This window comes from Phoenix dactylifera, chromosome 16, assembly GCF_051530095.1.
Source record: "Phoenix dactylifera cultivar Ajwa chromosome 16, Ajwa_hap1_PhDact_Kaust_v1.1, whole genome shotgun sequence".
NCBI classification, from domain to species: domain Eukaryota; kingdom Viridiplantae; phylum Streptophyta; class Magnoliopsida; order Arecales; family Arecaceae; genus Phoenix; species Phoenix dactylifera.
The window spans coordinates 23,336,266-23,356,359 of NC_143205.1; the positions used below are offsets into that span (position 1 = coordinate 23,336,266).

Here is a 20,094-nt window from a genome sequence, read left to right on the forward strand (position 1 = left end):
CGATGGAGACCGCGCCACGTACACCGATTCCTCGACGGCCACACGACAATCCTGGGTTGGGCCGGGCCGGGCCGGGCCGGGCGAACACGGGGATACGTCGCAATAGCGGGTGTTCAAATTAACGCCGTAGGCTGTCCATTATTCTTTTTTTATATTTGTTTTTACATAAATACTCTTCTAAAAATTTAAATTCATATAAATACTTTTTTAAAATTTATACTTATTTTTGTACCTTCATAAAATATTATTTTTGCACAATTGCTTCTAACATAAAAGTTCTTCTAACATTGTTAATAAAAACAATATTTATTTTAATTAAAAATAAAATAAAATTTTGAAATTACTTTTTTTGTTTCCATCGTGATCATCTTATAAATATTTCTGTTTGCACATCTATCCATTAAGGATATTTTAGTTATTTTAATTTGAAATCATTAATTTTTTAACGGTGTTAGATGATTTGGGTACATATCCAAAAATAAAGATTAAAAAAAAAATAGAATAGCAAAACAAGTGTTTTGCGAGGGTATACATATAAATATCAATTTTAGGAGGATATTTATGTAAAATTCGATATTGAGGAAGGTATTCATGCTTGTTTGATACATTTGTACTTTTACATCAAAGGAAACCAACGTTTTTGAAAATAAATTTCTTCAAAGACATTTTTTAACTAAATGAATAATATTTTCAATAATAATGCATTTTTATGTTACTAACCATCATTTCTATTATAGCATCGTTAAATGACCAAAAATAATTCAGAACCACTTATATTGGGATTGATGTATAACGGCAACTATAGTCGTCGGTAACAATTTTAGAAGAAATGGATTATAATAAGAATGTTGCTGTTATTGAAGCTTGGTTTATACAATACGATTGCTTCTTTCCAAGGAACTAAACCTTGGTTTGTGTTAAAAAGATTTGCATTAATTTGGGCATTCGAAATCCAAATACTAGTTCAGAATTTTTATAATGGACGTTTAGAAACTCAAATGTAATTGTGACATGTCTCAGGAGGTTATTAGAAATATCCTTCATCACCTGGTTGTTGGGAGTAGTTCTGTTTTTTTTTTTTTTGGTAGGGCGAAAAAACCATCTCTTGGAACTTTAGAAACTTTAGTATGATATCACCACTTCACACTTCACGAGTGGTTATTTCAAAAAATCTCATGATGTCAATTATGAACAAGTGATGAAATAAATTTTCTCAGGAAACCCCTTATAAGAGTAAACGTGACATTTGAGTTCCTTTTTACTCCGGTCCTGAGTCCATCATCGTCGAGCTCGATAAAGATCTAATATTAGCAATCCCTTGGAGCATTCTGGTGCTTGATTTCTCTGCACTTCCTGGTTGATGTTTCTTCTCTGTTCTTTCTTGCACTAATTCTTCTGTTATCAACTGGAGGCACTGTGGTGACTAAATCCGACACCATAAAAAACTGCTTCAATCTCACTTAGATCCAGGGAAAGAGATTTTTTGATTTGAAAGCTTTGACAAGTTATGCAAAATCTCACATAGTAATCTCACTTACACCATGTTCCCTTTTCTTGAAAAGAAGAAGAAGAAGAAGAAGAAGAAGAAAACCAAGCTGCTGACAAAATTCATCTTATGCAAGAAAACCAAGCTTTTCTCCATTCTTCTTGGCCAGGCGGATCAGCCCTTGCCTTTGCTTATTATCAGCACCTATAGTCTTGCAGAACTCTGTAATCACCTGCACACAACATACCGCATACCATCAGAATCTCTATTCTTTCCTTTACGTAGCCACTCTATGTGCTAATACCTGTGAATGGAGAGCTATGGCCTTGCCTCGCAGCTGATTGAACCGCTTCCTGCCGAGGATGTTGCGGGTGAGAACGACCAACGGTGCGAAGAGACCTTTGCCTTCGTTGACGTTGCCCATCCTAGGCCGAGACCTTGGAGGCCGAGCAACGCGAACATATGACGGCACTGACTTGGTCAGCGCTGCTCGGTCGTCGCCGGCAAGCGAAGTTGTCCAGCTTCCATGGACGGCGGAGGGCAGGGCTTTGAGCCCTGCGGCCGATATAGAGGCAGCCATGAAGCAGGGAGAGCAGCGCAGGTTTAATTGAAGAAAGAGATGCAGGGGAGGGTAGAGGGGAAGAGAGGTGGGAAGTAGGACGCAATTGGAGCCTTCGGTTTAGAAGCCACACGATGGAAATCTGGATGGATCATTCGTGGTGAGTTTTAGGGCGCGCGGAATGCTTGGCTACGAATCTTCTCACGTGCACTTTTGTACTTGCACGTGAGCGGCTAGCCTTTCACCTGCATGTGGGCCCTGGATGGCATTTGGAGGGTGTCATGCTGGGTACCGTGTCATATGCGTGAACATAGTGTGCTCTACGGTTGAAATGTCATCTCGGCTCTGGGTGATACCAATCAAATATAGCGTGGATCGCTCTGCTGCAAGAGCCTTCTTGTCCTTTCAAAAAGGAAGAAATGAGAAGGGAAAACTTATTAGTTAGGTGAGCGCGCGAAGTACCTTGTCTGATTTGAGGAGTTTAGCTCTTTCAATCGATCATGGTTTCAATACATGTTATGTTATAAACGATTCCATACCGTTCCTTTGCATGGTAATTAACTAGTGTAGAGAGAAATTAGACGTATAAAGTTAGACGGAACATATAAAATTAGTCTGATTTGATGGCAATTGGGTGTGTATAGAACGAATAGGCTATTATCCGCACTTATCCTATAATTGAGAACCACATATCCATACTTGTCTTGGAACAGGACAGATAAAGTTAGATGAGCCAAGTTAAGACGGATTGAGATGGGTAAAATTGTAATTTTGTTTTCTTTATATACAAATTTTATTTTTTTAGATTATTTCTAAATTTTAACTTTTTTATAATATTTTTATTAATCATATTTATTTTAGGATATATTCGAACTATAAGAAGAATCCAACCCAAATTGTAAGAAGTAGAACCTCACTAGTATTATAAATGAGGGCCATGTACCTCAATGTAAGTGGTGAATCATCAAAGAAAGAAAAAAAACTTAAAAATCTACTTTCAAAATTTCTTTATCTTCGTCTATTTTTTAAAAAAGATTCGAGTTGAATATATTGAAGAAATTTTTACTTTTCCCCAATCGCATCAGCTGGCTACTAACAGAGTCAAGAAACTTTCTCAACAATTTTCTCCTTTCGACTGTTTCTAAGATCACCCATAGAAATGGTCCGGGGGATGGATTTTGGATAATGTCAATGCCTCGCATCTAGATTACTACTACGCATTTCTTGCATTCCTCGGTTTCTTGAATTTGATATTCTTCTTATTTGTCGGTAAGCCTTATGTCTATAAAGCTGAGGCATTTAAGTTGAACAAAGAATCAACGGAGGAACATCATGCAGCGGATGCCCAGGAAGAAACAGACACCTAGATCCACGGCTTGCAGTTTATCGAAATGCAGCAAAATTTTAGCCCAAACAGGCTTGGGGGTGAAAGACAAACTATTATATGTAATTTTCGGTTGTTTGGTGGTATTTATGTATGTTATGAATCAATCAAACGAACAACAGCATTGCCAAAAGGCTTTAGTGGCAAGCAGTGTTTGATATTAATTAACTTACTCTGTTCCATATCAGCATTGCGTCCTTTTTATTTCACCCGATTGGCTGCATGAAAACATAGAAGTCTAGATGGAAGCATTTCAACATGGTATGATGAGCACCTACCATCTTTACAACATCTACTACGACAGCTAGAGTAGCGGACCATGCTAAACTCTCATTTCGAGAAGGTTATAGGTTGAAGTCACCACTTGTCCTAAAAGCTTAAGCTCAGAGAATAAGATAGATTTATTTATATATTTTATATTTTTTTATATTTTTTCTCATATAGGGAGGATTTTTTTTAATGAGTGAGCCCAACATGTGAAATTTTTAATAATTTTAGAATATCTATCTGATACCATGTTGAAATCATCATTTATCCTAAAAACTTAAGTTTATAGGGCAAGATAGATTTATTTATATATTTTATATTTTTTTATACTACGAGGCAGGAAAAGCCGAAGAAAAGAAAAAGGAAAAGGCGACCAACCAAAAACGGCAAGAACCCTGGGTCCATTCATTATCCACCTTCAAACAAGTACCAACCGTTCATTCCCTAACTCGATCGGCCCCTCCATCCCAACCGTCTGATCCATCCTTTCCCGCCCTCCAAATGATAATCGCTCCCCCCATCTGCCTCCTTCCCGTTCTACCCCTCCCCGCAGAGAGTTATTTTGTCCACCGCGGGAGGGGTCGGTCCTCTACCTAGCGCTCTCCTATCTTTCTTTCTTTAGGTTTAGAGAGAGAGAGAGAGAGAGAGGAGTTTAGGAGGAAGAGGAGGAGAGCGGAGAGTTTTGGTGGGTGGGACTGGGGGGCCAGCCGGAGCGAGAGGCGAGGAGAGAATGGAATCGGAGCAGGGGAAGCTGTTCGTCGGGGGATAGCTTGGGACGCGACGGAGGAACGGCTCAAGGAGTATTTCGGCAAGTACGGCGAGGTTCTGCAGACGGTGATCATGAGGGACATGGTGACGGGGCGCCCCCGGGGGTTCGGATTCGTCGTCTTCGCCGACCTCTCCTTCCTTTACCGCGTCCTGCAGGACAAGCACACCATCGACGGTCGCACCGTTAGTTCCTCGATCGAATCGATGCCTTTTCTTCTTTCTTTTTCTCTCCGATCCGATCGGTTTCTCTCTCTCTCTTCCTTCGCTGATTTATTTGATCGATCCCTTTTCTTGTTTTTGTTGCTCTTGGAGTTCCTTTCTTGATTCTAGGGTTCTCCTTCTTTCTTTTTCTTTTAGGATTCTCTTCTTGATGAGCTTGTTAGTTCGTTATTTTCTTCTATGGTTTTGGGTGGGTTTCTTTGCTAATTTCTTGAATATGCTGGTCTTTTAGAGATCGGTAGGGAAATCGTGGCGTTTTCCTTGTTTCGATCGATATTTGAATCATCGGCGTTGCTGTATGGGATCATTGTTGTCTTTTGAAATCCTAATGTTTCTGTTTTGGGGGGTTTTAGTCTTAAGGTCTTTTGTGGGATACTTCATCTTTCTTCTTTATATGCACATTTGTCCGGAATAATAGCATATCGAAACTTTTCTTGGGCTTTGGATGGGATTCCCTGTTTCGGGGTTTCGGGTTCTTTGCTAGTCGCTCGAATCTTGTGAGTTTTTCTATGAACCGCTAGGGATTTTGTGCTATTCTGTCAATTCTGATGTGAGGTCGTGGGTTCTTGACGTTTGAGTTTTGGAGTTTCTTGGATTTCTGTGTCACAGAAGTCTTTTAAGGAAAAAGAGAAAGAAAAACTCATGGTTTCTGGTGCTGGGTTTTGTGATTTTAGATTGGTGAGTTTGGACCTTGCTGTTCATCGTGTATATTGAGAGATTATGTGGGAAGTAGATCGGCTTTCTGCGAAGAGTTATTTCATTTGCTTTAAATGGCATATGTTGCAATTGATTATGCTCTTGTTGAATCCTATTATTCTTTTTATTACTTTTTAGCAGTTGCATAGCATTGCAAATACTCGTATTTGATATGTTGCTGCCATTTGTTTGCAATGCAGTTAAAAGGGATGAGAATGTGGTAAATTTGATCGATTAGTTGTCCAATTCAAACATGTGAACAGAACAGTCTGCATGACTGTTCTTGATATTGGCTGTCTGTCAACTGTTTTCAGTGAGCTGGGCATTTATTATTGTATTTTGTTCAAAATTCTTTGTTGAACAATAGTTGCAAATATCAATGTCAGATCTGCTGCAGTTTGTGCCTTTTAACTTTTTTTGTTTTGGCATGCCTTGTTTGTGTTTCAATGTTCTTTAATCTGCTGAACTATTTACTATAATATCTTGATTGAGTCATTTTGAGATATCTGATTTACTCTACACTAGTATATTGCACGTATTTTTCTTTTCTGGCATGCCATGTTTGTATTTCAATGTTCTTTAACCTGCTGAACTATTTTCTATAATAACTTGTTTGAGTCATTTTGAGATATATTGTTGGGTTTTGACCCACATGACCATAACGTGGTCAGTTACAGGATGATTATCGTAACTGACTCCTAGAGAAGTGGAAGCATAATATCCTTGATGGTAGGATATTCGAATGGGTCTCACCCTCTGCCTATAACGAGAACACAAAATCGGTCTCCATCACCGGGTGTTTGAACAGGGGTCAAGAGGGAGAAAAAGAAGTGTTGATCGTTCAGAAAATCCATGGATTCAGGTACGCTATCCTTCATGGTTCTGTTTATGATCCTATTTATAGATGTTTACACGTGGTATCAGAGCATGGTTCATTCTAGAACTAGATCATGGTAAAAGGGTAGAACTAGATCACGGTAAAAGGCCTATTATTTGACAATCCATCAAGCCATGGACAGTCCTCCACGGCAGCAGGGACAAGGCAATGGTTGCTTGGCCGGCCGTCACAGGGTTGGACCATCCCAATGCCGAATCTGGACGGCATATGCCACCGAGAGCCGATACGGGATCCGGCATCGACTCTCGGCCATGGCTTCCATCCCATCCCAATGCCGGATCTGGCCGGCATATGGCGCCGAGAGCCATCAAAGGATCCGCCGTAGCCGCCGTCCATGGCCTCCATCACACACTTCATAGATTATATATAAAAAAAAACTCTTACAGGATGATCGCCGTCGGGCGGTGGATTCCTGCGGGTGGCTCGATCGCTCGGGTAGTCGCCGTCGGGCAGCGTTGCATCCGGCGGCAGGCGGCATGAACGCCGATCACCGCTCCTAAGGGCCGACGGGTTTGGTTCAGCGGAACCCCAACCCGTCGGCGTTGCCCCTGGTGGCGTGCGACCGCTGGTGGGCTCGCCATCGGGCGGCGAGTCCACCGGAGGCAGGCGGCGCACTCGCCGCCCGGTGATCGGAGGCAGGCGGGCTGGGTTCGGCGGAACCCTAGCCCGCCGCTAAAAGAGGAAGAAGACGGTTCGGGCCGACCCGTCTCCTCTTCCCATTTAAACAAAAAAATAATTTAAGGCAAAACGGGTTTCGGGTTTCGGGTTTCGACCCGAACCAGGAATCAGTAACCCGTTTACATTTAAAAAAAAGGGCATAACGGGTTCGGGTTTTTGGGTTTCAATCCGAAACTCGAATTCGTTTGGCCAATAAAAGGAAAATTTTTAGTTAAGCCCCTATGAAACCTTTTATTTATGCCCTTTCAGGGTTGTTAAAGGAAGGAAATGTTTCTGATAAGTCCCTATGAAACATTCTATTTATACTGAAGTCTTAGAGGGCTGTTAAAAGATGAAAATATTTCTGTTAAGTTCCTGTGAAATATTTTATTTATACTGAAGTCCTTAGAGGGATGAAATTGTTTCTGTTAAGCCCCTGTGAAACATTTTATTTATGCTGACATCCTTCCAGGGCTATAAGAATCAAAATATTTTAATTTAGTCCCTATAAAGCATATTATTTATGCAAAGGTCCTTAAAATATGTTAATTTAGTCCCTGTAAAACATATTATTTATGCAGAGGTTCTTGTAGGGTGATGTGATAAAATTTTCTATCATTTATTTTACATTTTAGTATACTTGATAGCATAATGTGACACATGTACTGATTTTGTAGATTAGTAAAATATTAAATACAAGTTTTATTTTAATTTGTCATATTATGAATTGTCAATTATATGCAATGTCATTATTTTAATTTGATGTCTATATTATGAAATAGTTTGGTAGTTGCCAAAGTAACCCAACTAGAATGTTTAATAGACATCAAGTCATCAAATACTCTAATCCCAGGTATTAGGATAGTGATTTTGCAAATATTGACTTACAGTTTTTCAATCATGAGATATTATGGATTGGCCCAAAGGTGCACCACTTTCAAATGATTGATTTGCTAAGTTAGGATAATTAATGAGTATCCTTGATTTAATAGGTATTGGATGCTCAAAGGCAACAAACCTATTTGAATTTTGGACCTATATCATTAATTATTCCTTGGTGAATTGGGAATCACCATAATAGTAATTTAGTGTTTCATAATTACTACCCAAAGGTGTATTATGGTAACACTGTTTATGTTATTCATCATTATTGCTAACTCAAAGTATTAATGTTGTAAGCATTTTTTTATTGTCGATTTTCTTATTGCAGTATCTATTCCTGTTTCGCTTCATTCGCAAGCTTCATCTGTACGATCTTTAATGGAACTAATTTCTCCGAGTGGAATGAACAAGTCCAGTTTCACCTAGGTGTTCTGGATCTTGATTTAGCACTCCGATCTGAGAAACCGGCTGACATTATTGATTTGAGCAGCTCGGAAGAAAGATCTTTTTATAAGACTTGGGAAAGGTCGAACAGATTGAGCATTATGTTTATGCGGATGAGTATAGCGAACAATATCAAGTCAACGCTTCCTGAATGTGACAGTGCTCAAGCATTATTGAAAACTATGGAAGAACGTTTCCGATCTGCTGATAAGTCTCTGGCTGGGACATTAATGGCTAAGCTTACCACCATGAAATTTGATGGTACTCGTGGGATGCAAGAGCATATTCTTGAAATGACAAATATAGCTGCTAAACTGAAGGCTCTTGGGATGGATGTGAATGAATCCTTTTTAGTTCAATTTATTTTGAACTCCTTGCCTCCTCAATTTGGATCATTTCAAATTCACTATAACACTATTAAAGATAAGTGGAATGTGAATGAATGACCAGTATGCTTGTTCAAGAGGAGATAAGACTTAAGCAACAAGGACATCATTCTGTCAATCTTGTAAGTCATGAAACCAAGAAGAAATTGAAGAAGACAAGAAAGGGCATGAAGAGTGGACCATCCAAGGGTAAAGAGCCTCATCATGATACCGAGGTTCATAAGAAGAAACAAAACAAAGATAGATGTCATTTTTGCAAGAAATTGGGATACTATCAGACGGACTGCCATAAACGCAAGGCATGGTTTGAAAAGAAAGGCAAGCCTTTGGCTTATGTATGTTTTGAATCAAACCTTACTGAAGTTCCTTCTAATACTTGGTGGTTTGACTCAGGTTCTAATGTTCATGTTTTCACTACGATGCAGGGATTCCTTACAACCCAGATGCAAGATCCAAATGAGAGTTTTATCGTTTTGGGGAATAGGGTTAAAGTTCCTGTAACAGCTGTTGGAACCTATCGTTTGTTTTTAAATACTGGTTGTCATTTAGATTTGCTTCAGACTCTTTATGTTCCTTCTATTTCTAGAAATTTAATTTCTGTTTCTAAACTTGATGTTGAAGGATATTTCTTTAAAATTGGGAATGGTAGTTTGCATCTTTTCAAAGACAATGTCTTCCTTGGTTCTGGTGTCTTGTGTGATGGTTTATATAAAGTAAATCTTGATAATCACTTTGCTGAAACTCTTATGACCTTGCATCGTAATGTTGGAATTAAACGAAACCTAATAAATGAAAGATCTTCTAACTTGTGGAATAAAAGATTGGGTCATATATCCAAAGAAAGGTTAGAGAGATTAGTGAAGGATGAAATTTTATCAAACTTAGAGTTTACTGATCTCGGTATGTGTGTGGACTGCATTAAGGGAAAGCAAACCAAACACACAAAGAAAGTTGCCACAAGAAGTGAAAAACTTCTTGAAATTATCCATACAGACATTTGTGGGCCTTTTGACTCCCCATTATTTGGTGGAGAGAAGTATTTTATCACTTTTATTGATGATTTTTTACGTTATGGTTATGTCTATTTGTTGCATGAAAAATCTCAGGCAGTGGATGTCCTAGAGGTATACATTACTGAGGTTGAAAGACAATTAGATAGAAAGGTAAAAATTGTCAGGTCTGATAGCGGTGGTGAATATTATGGTAGGTATGATGAAACAGGACAACACCCTAGCCCATTTGCTAAACTCTTAGAAAAGCATAGCATACGTGCCCAATACACTATGCCGGGAACACCACAACAGAATGGAGTAGCTGAAAGGCGTAATCGTACACTTATGGATATGGTTAGGAGTATGTTAAGTAATTTTCCGTTACCCATATCGTTGTGGATGGAAGCCCTTAAGACCACTGTATACATATTAAACCGGGTTCCTAGTAAGACAGTTCCAAAAACTCCCTTTGAGTTATGGACAGGAAGGAAATTGAGTTTAAGACACCTGCATGTTTTGGGTTGTCCAGCGAAGGCCAGAATTTATAATCCACATGAAAAGAAATTGGATTTTAGAATGGTTAGCGGATACTTTATAGGTTATCCCGAAAAATCTAAAGGGTATAGGATTTACTGTCCTAACCATAGTACGAGAATTATAGAGACCGGTAATGTCAAACTCATTGAGAATGGTGAAACCAGTGGGAGTGATAAACCACAAAATGTGAAAATTCAAGAAGTTAGGATGCAAGTCCCTTTACCCATGACTTCTAAGAAAATTGTTGTTCCCACAGTTGTCACACAGTTTAATAACAATGAACAACAAATTAATGATCAAACACTCCATAATAAAGTTCACACTGAACAAGTTGTAGAAGAATCACAAGGGATGACATTAAGGAGATCTCAAAGAGAAAGAAGTTCTGCCATTCCAAATGATTATATGGTTTATCTACATGAATTTGATTTTGATATAGGGATAAAAAAAGATCCGGTTTCTTTTAAACAAGCCATAGAAAGTGTTGATTCTACTAAATGGATTGATGTCATGAAAGATGAGTTGAAATCAATGGATCAGAATGAAGTCTGGGATGTCATTGATTTGCCCGAAGGTTGTAAGACAGTTGGGTGTAAGTGGGCCTTTAAGACCAAGCTCGACTCAAAGGGTAATGTTGAATGACATAAAGCTAGACTAGTGGCTAAAGGTTTCACTCAGAAAGGAGGCATTGATTATAAAGAGACCTTTTCTTCTGTATCTAAAAAGGACTCATTTAGAATCATTATGGCTTTGGTTGCACATTATGATTTAGAATTGCACTAAATGGATGTAAAAATTGCTTTTCTAAATGGGAGTTTAGATGAAGAAGTTTATATGGACCAGCCCGAAGGTTTTCCATTAAAGGAAAAAGAACACGTAGTTTGCAAATTAAAGAAGTCAATATATGATCTTAAACAAGCTTCCCGACAATGGTATCGCAAGTTCAATGATACCATCACTTCCTTTGGTTTTAAGAAAAACACTGTTGATCGGTGTATATACCTGAAGGTCAGTGGGAGCAAGTTTATCTTTCTGGTCCTATATGTTGATGATATATTGCTTCCAGTAGTGATCTTGGCTTATTGTATGAAACTAAAGTTTTTCTTTCAAAGAATTTTGAAATGAAAGATATGAATGAGGCAACCTACGTGATAGGCATTGAAATATTTCGTGATTGATCACGTGGATTGTTAGGGTTGTCTCAAAAGGCATATATAGACAGAGTTCTAGAGAAATTTGGTATGGAGAACTGTTCAGCCAGTATTGTTCCAATTCAGAAAGGAGTTAAATTTAGTCTCATGCAATGCCCACAGAATGAATTCGAACATAAGCAGATGGAAAATATACCTTATGCTTCTGCAGTTGGTAGCTTGATGTATGCTCAGACCTGTACCAGACATCAGTTTTGCAGTTGGAATGCTAGGCAGATACCAAAGTAATCCAGGGATGGATCACTGGAAAGCTGCAAAGAAGGTGATGAGATATTTACAAGGAACAAAGAATTACATGTTTACATATAGAAAGTCAGATAGCCTTGAGGTGATTGGCTATTCGGATTCAGACTTTGCTAGATGTGTGAATAGTAGAAAGTCAACATCTGGCTATTTGTTCCTATTAGCTGGAGGAGCAATCTCATGGAAAAGTGCCAAACAAACAAGCACTGCTTCATCCACCATGGAAGCAGAATTTGTGGCATGCTTTGAGGTCACGGTTCATAGTTTGTGGTTGCGTAACTTCATATCGGGACTTGGGATTGTCGACTCTATTGCCAGGCCGTTGAGAATCTTTTGTGACAATACTGCAGCCGTCCATTTCTTCAGAAACGACAAATATTCTAATGGTGCCAAGCACATTGAGCTTAAATATTTTGTTGTCAAGGAGGAAGTTCAAAAACAAAATGTGTCTATAGAAAATATGAGAACAGAGCTCATGATTGCAGATCCTTTAACAAAAGGTTTACAACCGAAGACTTATAAAGAGCATGTTGAAAGAATGGGTCTTAGTTGTAATCCATGATATTAATTGAGGATTGTATTATGTTTATTTCTTTGACACTTAGATATAATTGATTATGTTTCTGATTTTCCTGTTCTTCAAATATATGTACATGTATGGGTTTGAATGTATGATTATAGGAATTGTCTCTAACAAAGACATAATGTTTGACCATTAAAGACATTTCTCATTTATGGACTGTGGTTAAATAATTTGCTAGTATTGGGTACTTAGAAGGAACTATGTCATTATGTTGATATGGAACCGCCTTGACTCGCATTAGTAAGTTATTTAATTATGGTATTATGATAACCCAACTGATTGTGGATTGGAATGATGCGCGCCTAATGTTTATATCATTCTAACCAAAGTATGGTCATATGGGCCAAGTGGGAGGATGTTGGGTTTTGACCCACATGACCATAACGTGGTCAGTTACAAGATGATTATCGTAACTGACTCCTAGAGAAGTGGAAGCATAATATCCTTGATGGTAGGATATTCGAATGGGTCTCACCCTCTGCCTATAACGAGAACACAAAATCGGTCTCCATCACTGGGTGTTTGAACGGGGGTCAAGAGGGAGAAAAAGAAGTGTTGATTATTCAGAAAATCCATGGATCCAGGTACGCTATCCATCATGGTTCTGTTTATGATCCTATTTACAGATGTTTACATATTTGACTTGCTCTGCACTAGTATACTACGTGCAGTGAAGGTTTGCTCCATCTGCAGATGGAATTTACTATGGTCTGCATTTTTGTTTTGAATTAGGAAAATTAGTATGAAGTGCTAAACATTTTGTTTTCTTTATTCATATGCCTTTTTTGTGTCACCTGTTAAGCATGCTTTGTTAAGCTCCTGATGGCTTGTTTAGTGGTTGATGGCTTGCATGTTTTCATGTACATGTCATGTGACGTTTTGCTAATGCATTGGCACATTTCTTTTTATCATGATTTAGAGAGTCATGTTGCCAAAACATTTAGTGGAAGGATCATATATATGATTAATTTTAGTGTTTTCGTTGAGATATATCATTAATATTTTGCATGAGTCTGATCTAGATAAATGGTCTCTTCTTCCAATGCTGTAATTCTTTATGTGATTATCCAGGTGGAAGCTAGAAGGGCTCTCTCAAGAGAAGAACAACAAGCCTGTGCCAGATCTGGAAACTCCAGTGCAGGGAGAACAAGTGGAGGAGGAGGGTCTGGCGCAAATGTAAGGACCAGTAAGATATTTGTTGGAGGGTTGCCTCCCACTCTAACAAAAGAAGCATTGAGTCACTACTTTCAGGATTATGGAATAGTTACTGATGTAGTTGTGATGTATGACCAAACCACCCATCACCCTTGAGGCTTTGGATTTATCACTTTTGATTCAGTGGATGCTGTTGATCAAGTGCTGCAAAAGACCTTTCATGAGCTGAATGACAAACTTGTGGAGGTCAAGCATGCCCTCCCAAAAAGCATGCCCTCCCAAAAGATGCAAACCCCAGCAGCGGTGGTGCTCAGTCAATGGGTGGCGGAAGCTATCAAGCCTATGGTGGTTCTGGTGCGAACACTAGTTTTTGTGATGGTAGAATGGAAGCTCACATGCAACCACCAGTAGCAGGGGGTGGGTATCTATCATATGGTTGGTCAGGCTATGGTGCACCAAGCAATGGGTATGGAGCAGCAAACAATGGCGTTGGCTATGGTGGTTATGGGCTTGGGGTCTATGGAAGTGCTGCGGCTGAGTATAGGGGACCTGCTGGTGGCTACTATGGAAATCCAAATGCTCCTCCAGCTGGTTATGTAAGTGACCCTCCAGGTGGTCTGAGGAACCCCTGCAACAATCAAGCTCCAACTGGTTATGGCTCTGCTGGTTATGATGGAAATACAGCTTGTGGAGCTGCTTCGACATGTAATGCTCCTGCAGGTTGTGGAGCCATTACTGCACCAACTTGTCAGTCACCTAGCGAGACCACAAGATATGGGAATCCGGGATATGATTATTGGGGGTATGATGGGACAGAAGGACCTTATGGTAGTCAGGGTGGCTATGGGGTGGTTAGCGGACGTGCTAGTAGTGATCCAACTAACAACCCAAGCAGTGATACAGGAGAACAAGGGGTGGGTTCTGGTTACATGGGTGGTGGCTATGGTGATCCTAATGGATCTCAGGTTATCCAATTGCTTGGAGGTCTGACCCTTCACCGGGAGGGTCTTATGGGGCTTCTCAAGTGAGTGGACCTCCTGGTGGATCTGCTGGTTATCATGGTGCTCATGGTAGGCAAGCCCAGCAGCAGTGATTAGGAGGAAGGATTTCAGTTCCGTTATGGAGCTTCTCAAGTGAGTGGACCTCCTGGTGGGTCTGCTGGTTATCGTGGTGCTCAGGGTAGGCAAGCCCAGCAGCAGTGATTAGGAGGAAGGATTTCAGTTCCAACTGGGTATTCATGTTTGATGGTTTCTTTGTTTGTTTGGAGCAGATTCCTGGTTAAAGTTTGTTTCTTGCCTGTTGTGAGGATCAATCCTTTCAAAGAAAGCAGATTTTGAGCAGAATTGGAATGCTTGGATCCCGGTAATTTGGCTGCAGTTCTCTACTTTGCCCAGTATATAATCAGTAGACTAGATGTTCTGTGTAGTTTCCTTCAAAATTTCTGGCTGTTTTAAGTTTGGTGTGCTTCTTTCTCAACTATATAAGTTAGAGTTCCTTCCCTGATTTTGCCTCTATTTAAAAGCTAGAGTAGCTTAGATTAGACCTTTTGTTATGTTGTTGGATGCTATAGTTTACAATTCTGGTACTGGCATTAATATTGTGAATGGATAGTACTGAATATGTTTTTCGATAGTTATTACTGCTTGCGGATTTTCTATTTTGGCAAGACTTATGATTTTCCTGTAGCTTCCCTAATTGCTGGAAGTGGTGGTAGAGATGTGAACTTTGTTGCATCAGCATCAGTAGCTTTCTAGTGAGATGGGAGTAGAGACGTAGAGGGCAATCGAGACTGTACTTATAAAGGTTCGAATAAAATGTTCAGTAGGGAAAATGCCCGTCATAGTAGTTGTTGTGATATTTGTCAGTGGCATAATCGTTTCTTCCCTTCTGTATTTTACCTTCTGTACAGGGAATGCAGCTCTCCTATAGTGCCCTCGCTCTTCACCAATCACCAAAGCTTTCAACAGAGAATGGTGTTTACATGAGGCCAGGACACCCCAATCATTGTTTGTTTATCTCACAAACTTCATTTTCTTCCTACACAATGCTAGCTGGATTTCATGTCGTCACTTTGAATCAATGGTGACGAGCATGCATATGATGGCTAATGATATGAGTGAACCAATAAATCTCATCTGCAATACCTCAGCTTGGATATCAATTTCCTTTGCTTTTACTGAGATTGAATTAATTTCTTATAAATATCTAGTAGAATCTGAAAAAATTGATATGATGTGATTTGAAACTTGTCTGATGAACAAGTCCATTATGGTTGAAAGCCTTGATGCCTCCCCATTTTTTTGATGCCATCCTTTCCAGTTTTAGTTCTGAAGTGGCCACCAACAGTTACATGCTGGATGCGAGGATTTCCTGGTCATATATGGTTGTGGTTTTTTTTTCCCCGGTTGGATTGGTAGAAAGATTGCTTTTTCATAGTAGGGCTTCTTGTACCAATAGAAGCATCTTTTGGAAGTTATTGCTGCTTTTGACTGTATGATATTATCAGCAAACTAAAATCAAACATGAATTGATGCAAAAGCATGCCTGTGCTTGAATTTGTAGAGAACTGTTAAGGAGAATCTTTCATGGTTCATGCAGTGCCCCTTCCCAACATTACAGTTCTAGTGAGATTGTGTTGGACCTGCCATGTGCATCAGTTCTATCTTTCTCTTGCAAAAATTGTGAGGGTGTTACCTGTCCTCGCCCAGGGGCATTGACTAGAACTGTGAAGGATGTGGAACGGTTAACAGAGAGGTACTCGTGAAGTTATTTTGCCAAGGTTTTACCAGCTGAGGAGAAACTTGATCTTTTTCTGCAGGTCACATGCAATTGATTGTATAAGTGATGGCGCTATCGGTGGCTCAGCAGATCTGTTACCTTCCTCTTAGTTGAGGCAACTGTGTCGGATGCTAAATACACAAGGCTTGGTAAGATTTTCCATGCAAATCTGTTCAGATGAACTTCGACCAGTCAAGAAAATCTCACTTATGCAATAAGGTGGTTGCACTCCAGATTGACAGGTAATTATTATTTGAGGATTAGGATCTGTTTGGCATTGTTGCCGCAGTTGAATTTTTGCCTGTAGAGCTTTCACTGATAAATTTTTTAATAAAAAGCTATTTATTATTTGGTAACTACATCTCCGAAGTATTGTAAAACATTAATATTTATTTTATATCCAAATTGAGAAAATACCCTTATATTATAATAATAAAAAATATTATATGGTAATTTTAATTATCTATTTGTTTGTGCTATCAAAGCTGATACTACAAAATATTTTTAATTTTTAATTATCTATTTTGAATTTTAGAAAAGCTAAAAAGCTGTTTCAAAATTTTGAATATACATATCCAAATAATAATAAGAGCTCTTGGTCTTTCAAAAAGCACTGCTTGACCTTTGAGTCTATTTCCAAAAAACACTTAATAATAGTCTCTCTTTACACGCTCACGCCCACACATTTTATTATATTTGGTTGGTAGAAAAATTACTCTAAAAAATAGTATTAAAAAATAGTGTCAAATTTTCAACAATATTCTTAAATAAACAATTTCAATAATATATATGCTGAGTAGTTTGGAAATAGGAAACATTACAATATCCAATACCCTTCCACTAATGTTATAGCGTGCACAACCAAACTAACCTAAAAATTTCATTGCAAAGGTAGATGATGGCTTGCTGCTTTCTTCTCCATCTTCTTCTAGCCATATGTTGATGTCTGGGATGTGAGCAATCTTATACATGACATTTCAATGCAAATATATTTGAGTTAATAAATATTTTTAAATTAATACATATATTAGAAGATATAGTTTATTTTTAGTATATAAATCAATATACCAATTATTAATAAATCTTATGTTAGATTCATTGATAATTAATAAATATTTTTTATTTTTATAAATATATAAATATATTAAATAATTATTATTAATCAATATATTAATATATTTATAATATACTAAGATAATATGAATATAGTATAAGGGCATTTCTTTTAAGAAACGGCAATTTTAGATTACCTTGATAATCCAACCTTCTTTATGGTATTGTTTTACATTCTATATCAGAAAAATAATTACCAAACCTACGATTTATTTTTACCATCTTACCAAGTATAGTAATTTAACATGAGATTTATTTTTTCCCATACCAAAGTATCCCCAAATAAATTGGCCCTAAAATGGAAAGAGATGCACCCAAACAAACACGAGATGTGCACAGGGGTATCCATCCATGCATGCACTTGTGTGGCAATCTTGGAGGGAGGCCTTTGAAGTCTAAATGCAGAGTAGTTTGGAAATCGGAAACATTACAATATCATCGCATTTTAAGAATTTATTGACAACCAACGTGGGGCTAGCGTGTCAAATATTCATTCTCCATGTGCATTAATGTGGAGCCACTGCATATTTTTCCCTTTTAAACAATTGAATTTTAGATTATTCCAGTTGGGAAGTAAAAGAGAGTTTAAAGGTTTGAATTTTAACAAATACCCTTCCACAATGTTATATGCTTCTTCGTCCATGTTGTTAATCCAAGGGCCTATGATCGCTGAACCTCAGTTTCCTCCGGAGCTGCATTAGCTTATTACCAAGCAGTGAACCTAATGAACTGACGCCGGGGGGGGGGGGGGGGAGGCGATCTCACGACCAAATACTTGCATTCGCTATAAACAATCAGAAAGGAAAGTCCTTTAAGCTGGATTTGATCATCGAATCTAAGTCGGAAGCTAAAAGAAAATTGACCCTTACCGGTCAGGACGAAGGAGATCAGCGGACAAATCAGCAGGCTGATGGAACACCATCGTACGGGTTACTGAAAGCTGTCGAGTTACCAGGACGGGAAAATACCATCTGCAGCATTAAATGATAGAAATAATTATTGCACCAATCCTTGCCATAACCAGAAGATCAACATAGTGATTTAAATGCTGAAAAATCAAACAGGAAAACCTAGCTGGCATATCAAAAGAAATGAAGTGAAACAAATGAATTTGTTAGATACAAAATGGACCAAGTATGGCATTTTTTTTTTGTGACCAAGTAATGCACCAGCCTAAACTCGTGGAACCAAAAAATGCTCTATCAGCTAGCAAGCCACACCCAAGGATTGGTGGAGTTCATGGGGGTCAACGTGCACAGTGGGATAACAGCAATAAAAATCACCAGTTTCCTCATGACATTTGACAGGCTAAGGGTGCAGAACCTTATAAACCATACCCAAGTATCAATATGAAATCATTTTTCATTTGCCTATAGCTGAAATTTATTAATCATAAAAATCCGAACAAGCTTGTAATGCTTTCTTGGGCTAGCATTCTACTCGTTAACCATACCCAACAAGGCCTAAACAAATTATAAAGGCAAATATTCAGGGCTTAAATATAGGAAACTGTCTTGCCATGTCTTGATGTTGCATCAAGACTTGCATGCAGGGTCATTTGTTCCATATTGTTAGGTTGATCTTAGGAGGGGTAATGATGATCGGGTTATCAGTCATTTCAACTCTGGGTTCGAGATAGTGCGAGGAGAAATAGCAAGTAGCTGGAGATTTTAAGTTGATCAGAAATACAGGGGTAGCATAGAACCCTTTTAGTGTAATATAACGTAGCAGCTAGTGATTTTCTTCAAGTATTTTATTTGTACAAAAGGGCATGCAAAAGTTTTTTAATACTCCTAATAGAAAATGTCTCTTCACGAGTATTCATAAATCCATTGCAATCAAAAACTAGTCGGGGTGATATTGCCAGCCATATAATTATTGACATTTTATAACTGCATCCTATTTTGAACTTAGACTATGTTTTGTTGGAGAACAAAAAGGAATACTTTTGAATCAGGCACTCATTTGAGCGTATGGGTAGACCACTTTTTAAAAAGGACAGAATGGGCATTTCAGAAAATTCAGCACGCTGTAATTCTTTACTTTGTCTCCTAACCCATTTATTCTACTTAACCTAGAAAAAACTTACTCCAATAACAAGGTGGAATAATTTATTCCAATTTAACCATCCTTCATCCACTCCAACTTATTCCAACTTAACCAAGCCAATCTGGATTATTCTACAACCAAATTCCGCCTTAGTCTAACCATGGGCCATGGCAGATAACTAATTCAAAAAGATTTTCTCAACACTCTTGCAAAGATAGCCCTTGCAGGAATATATCATTGCTGCTAGTCATGAGGTACTGGGAGGTTTCTGGTAGGGGCACACTGAAGGCATGCTTAAGCTGCATCTTACCAACAAACTTAATGATAACAATCATGAGAGATATGTTTTTTTTTAAAAAAAAAAAATCTTGTTAGTGATATCCTAAAACCTTGAAAAGAACATCAAAAATAAGTATGCTAGTTCAGATATATACCTGATAGTTTCCAAGTGTACGTGATCTAAAACCAGCTGCACAATATATGAAATAATATTCCCATGTGCGTATGAACTTCTCATCAAATCCCAAGGCAAGAATTTTACTGAAAACCAAAGATATAATGCCAAATTATCACATATATGCTTTTTATATCATTGCATGCTACAGTAATAAAGAAATCCTTGTATTAATATGGCATACATGCCGTTACAGTCACACTCTATTTATATCATCATGTCAAGCCAATTATTGAAGACCTCCTAAGAATTCAGACTCAGTCCACATTAGGAAATCATTTTTTAGCATTTTATAAAATGATTGGAATCAGCCACAGAAAACCAGTTGGAATC

The 20,094-nt window shown here is 38.3% G+C and overlaps 2 protein-coding genes and 1 pseudogene across 11 annotated transcripts in view; 1 reads left to right on the forward strand and 2 right to left on the reverse strand.

Moving 5' to 3' along the window:
* Window positions 1-1,465: 1,465 nt before the first annotated feature.
* LOC103711843 (protein PROTON GRADIENT REGULATION 5, chloroplastic-like) lies at window positions 1,466-2,158 on the reverse strand. The gene is made up of 2 exons (XM_008798138.6): window positions 1,791-2,158; window positions 1,466-1,718 (listed from the first exon to the last, which is right to left on the reverse strand). The coding sequence occupies exons 1-2, from the start codon at window positions 2,064-2,066 to the stop codon at window positions 1,614-1,616; spliced, it is 381 nt and encodes a 126-aa protein (XP_008796360.1). The 5' UTR covers window positions 2,067-2,158; the 3' UTR covers window positions 1,466-1,613.
* A 2,268-nt stretch (window positions 2,159-4,426) lies between these two features.
* LOC148699811 (heterogeneous nuclear ribonucleoprotein 1-like) lies at window positions 4,427-14,600 on the forward strand (annotated as a pseudogene).
* A 3,135-nt stretch (window positions 14,601-17,735) lies between these two features.
* The window catches only part of LOC103711840 (uncharacterized), a 36,863-nt gene continuing 34,504 nt past the window's right edge, over window positions 17,736-20,094 (reverse strand). For all 10 annotated transcript variants that reach the window (XM_088712133.2, XM_088712132.2, XM_017843982.5 and 7 more), the window contains 3 exons: window positions 19,742-19,847; window positions 18,128-18,229; window positions 17,736-18,042 (listed from right to left, as the gene is read on the reverse strand). In XM_088712133.2, coding sequence (XP_088568259.1) covers window positions 18,158-18,229; window positions 19,742-19,847 — 178 coding nt within the window. In that variant the 3' untranslated portion in view covers window positions 17,736-18,042; window positions 18,128-18,157. The remainder of the gene's footprint in view (window positions 18,043-18,127; window positions 18,230-19,741; window positions 19,848-20,094) is intronic.

Bases quoted from the DNA above. Each gene is read 5' to 3' on its own strand.
- LOC103711843 (XM_008798138.6), bottom strand. From the start codon at position 2,066: ATGGCTGCCTCTATATCGGCCGCAGGGCTCAAAGCCCTGCCCTCCGCC. The intron at 1,719-1,790 runs GTATTAGCACAT...TGTTGTGTGCAG, and splicing joins CCATAGCTCTCCATTCACAG to GTGATTACAGAGTTCTGCAA.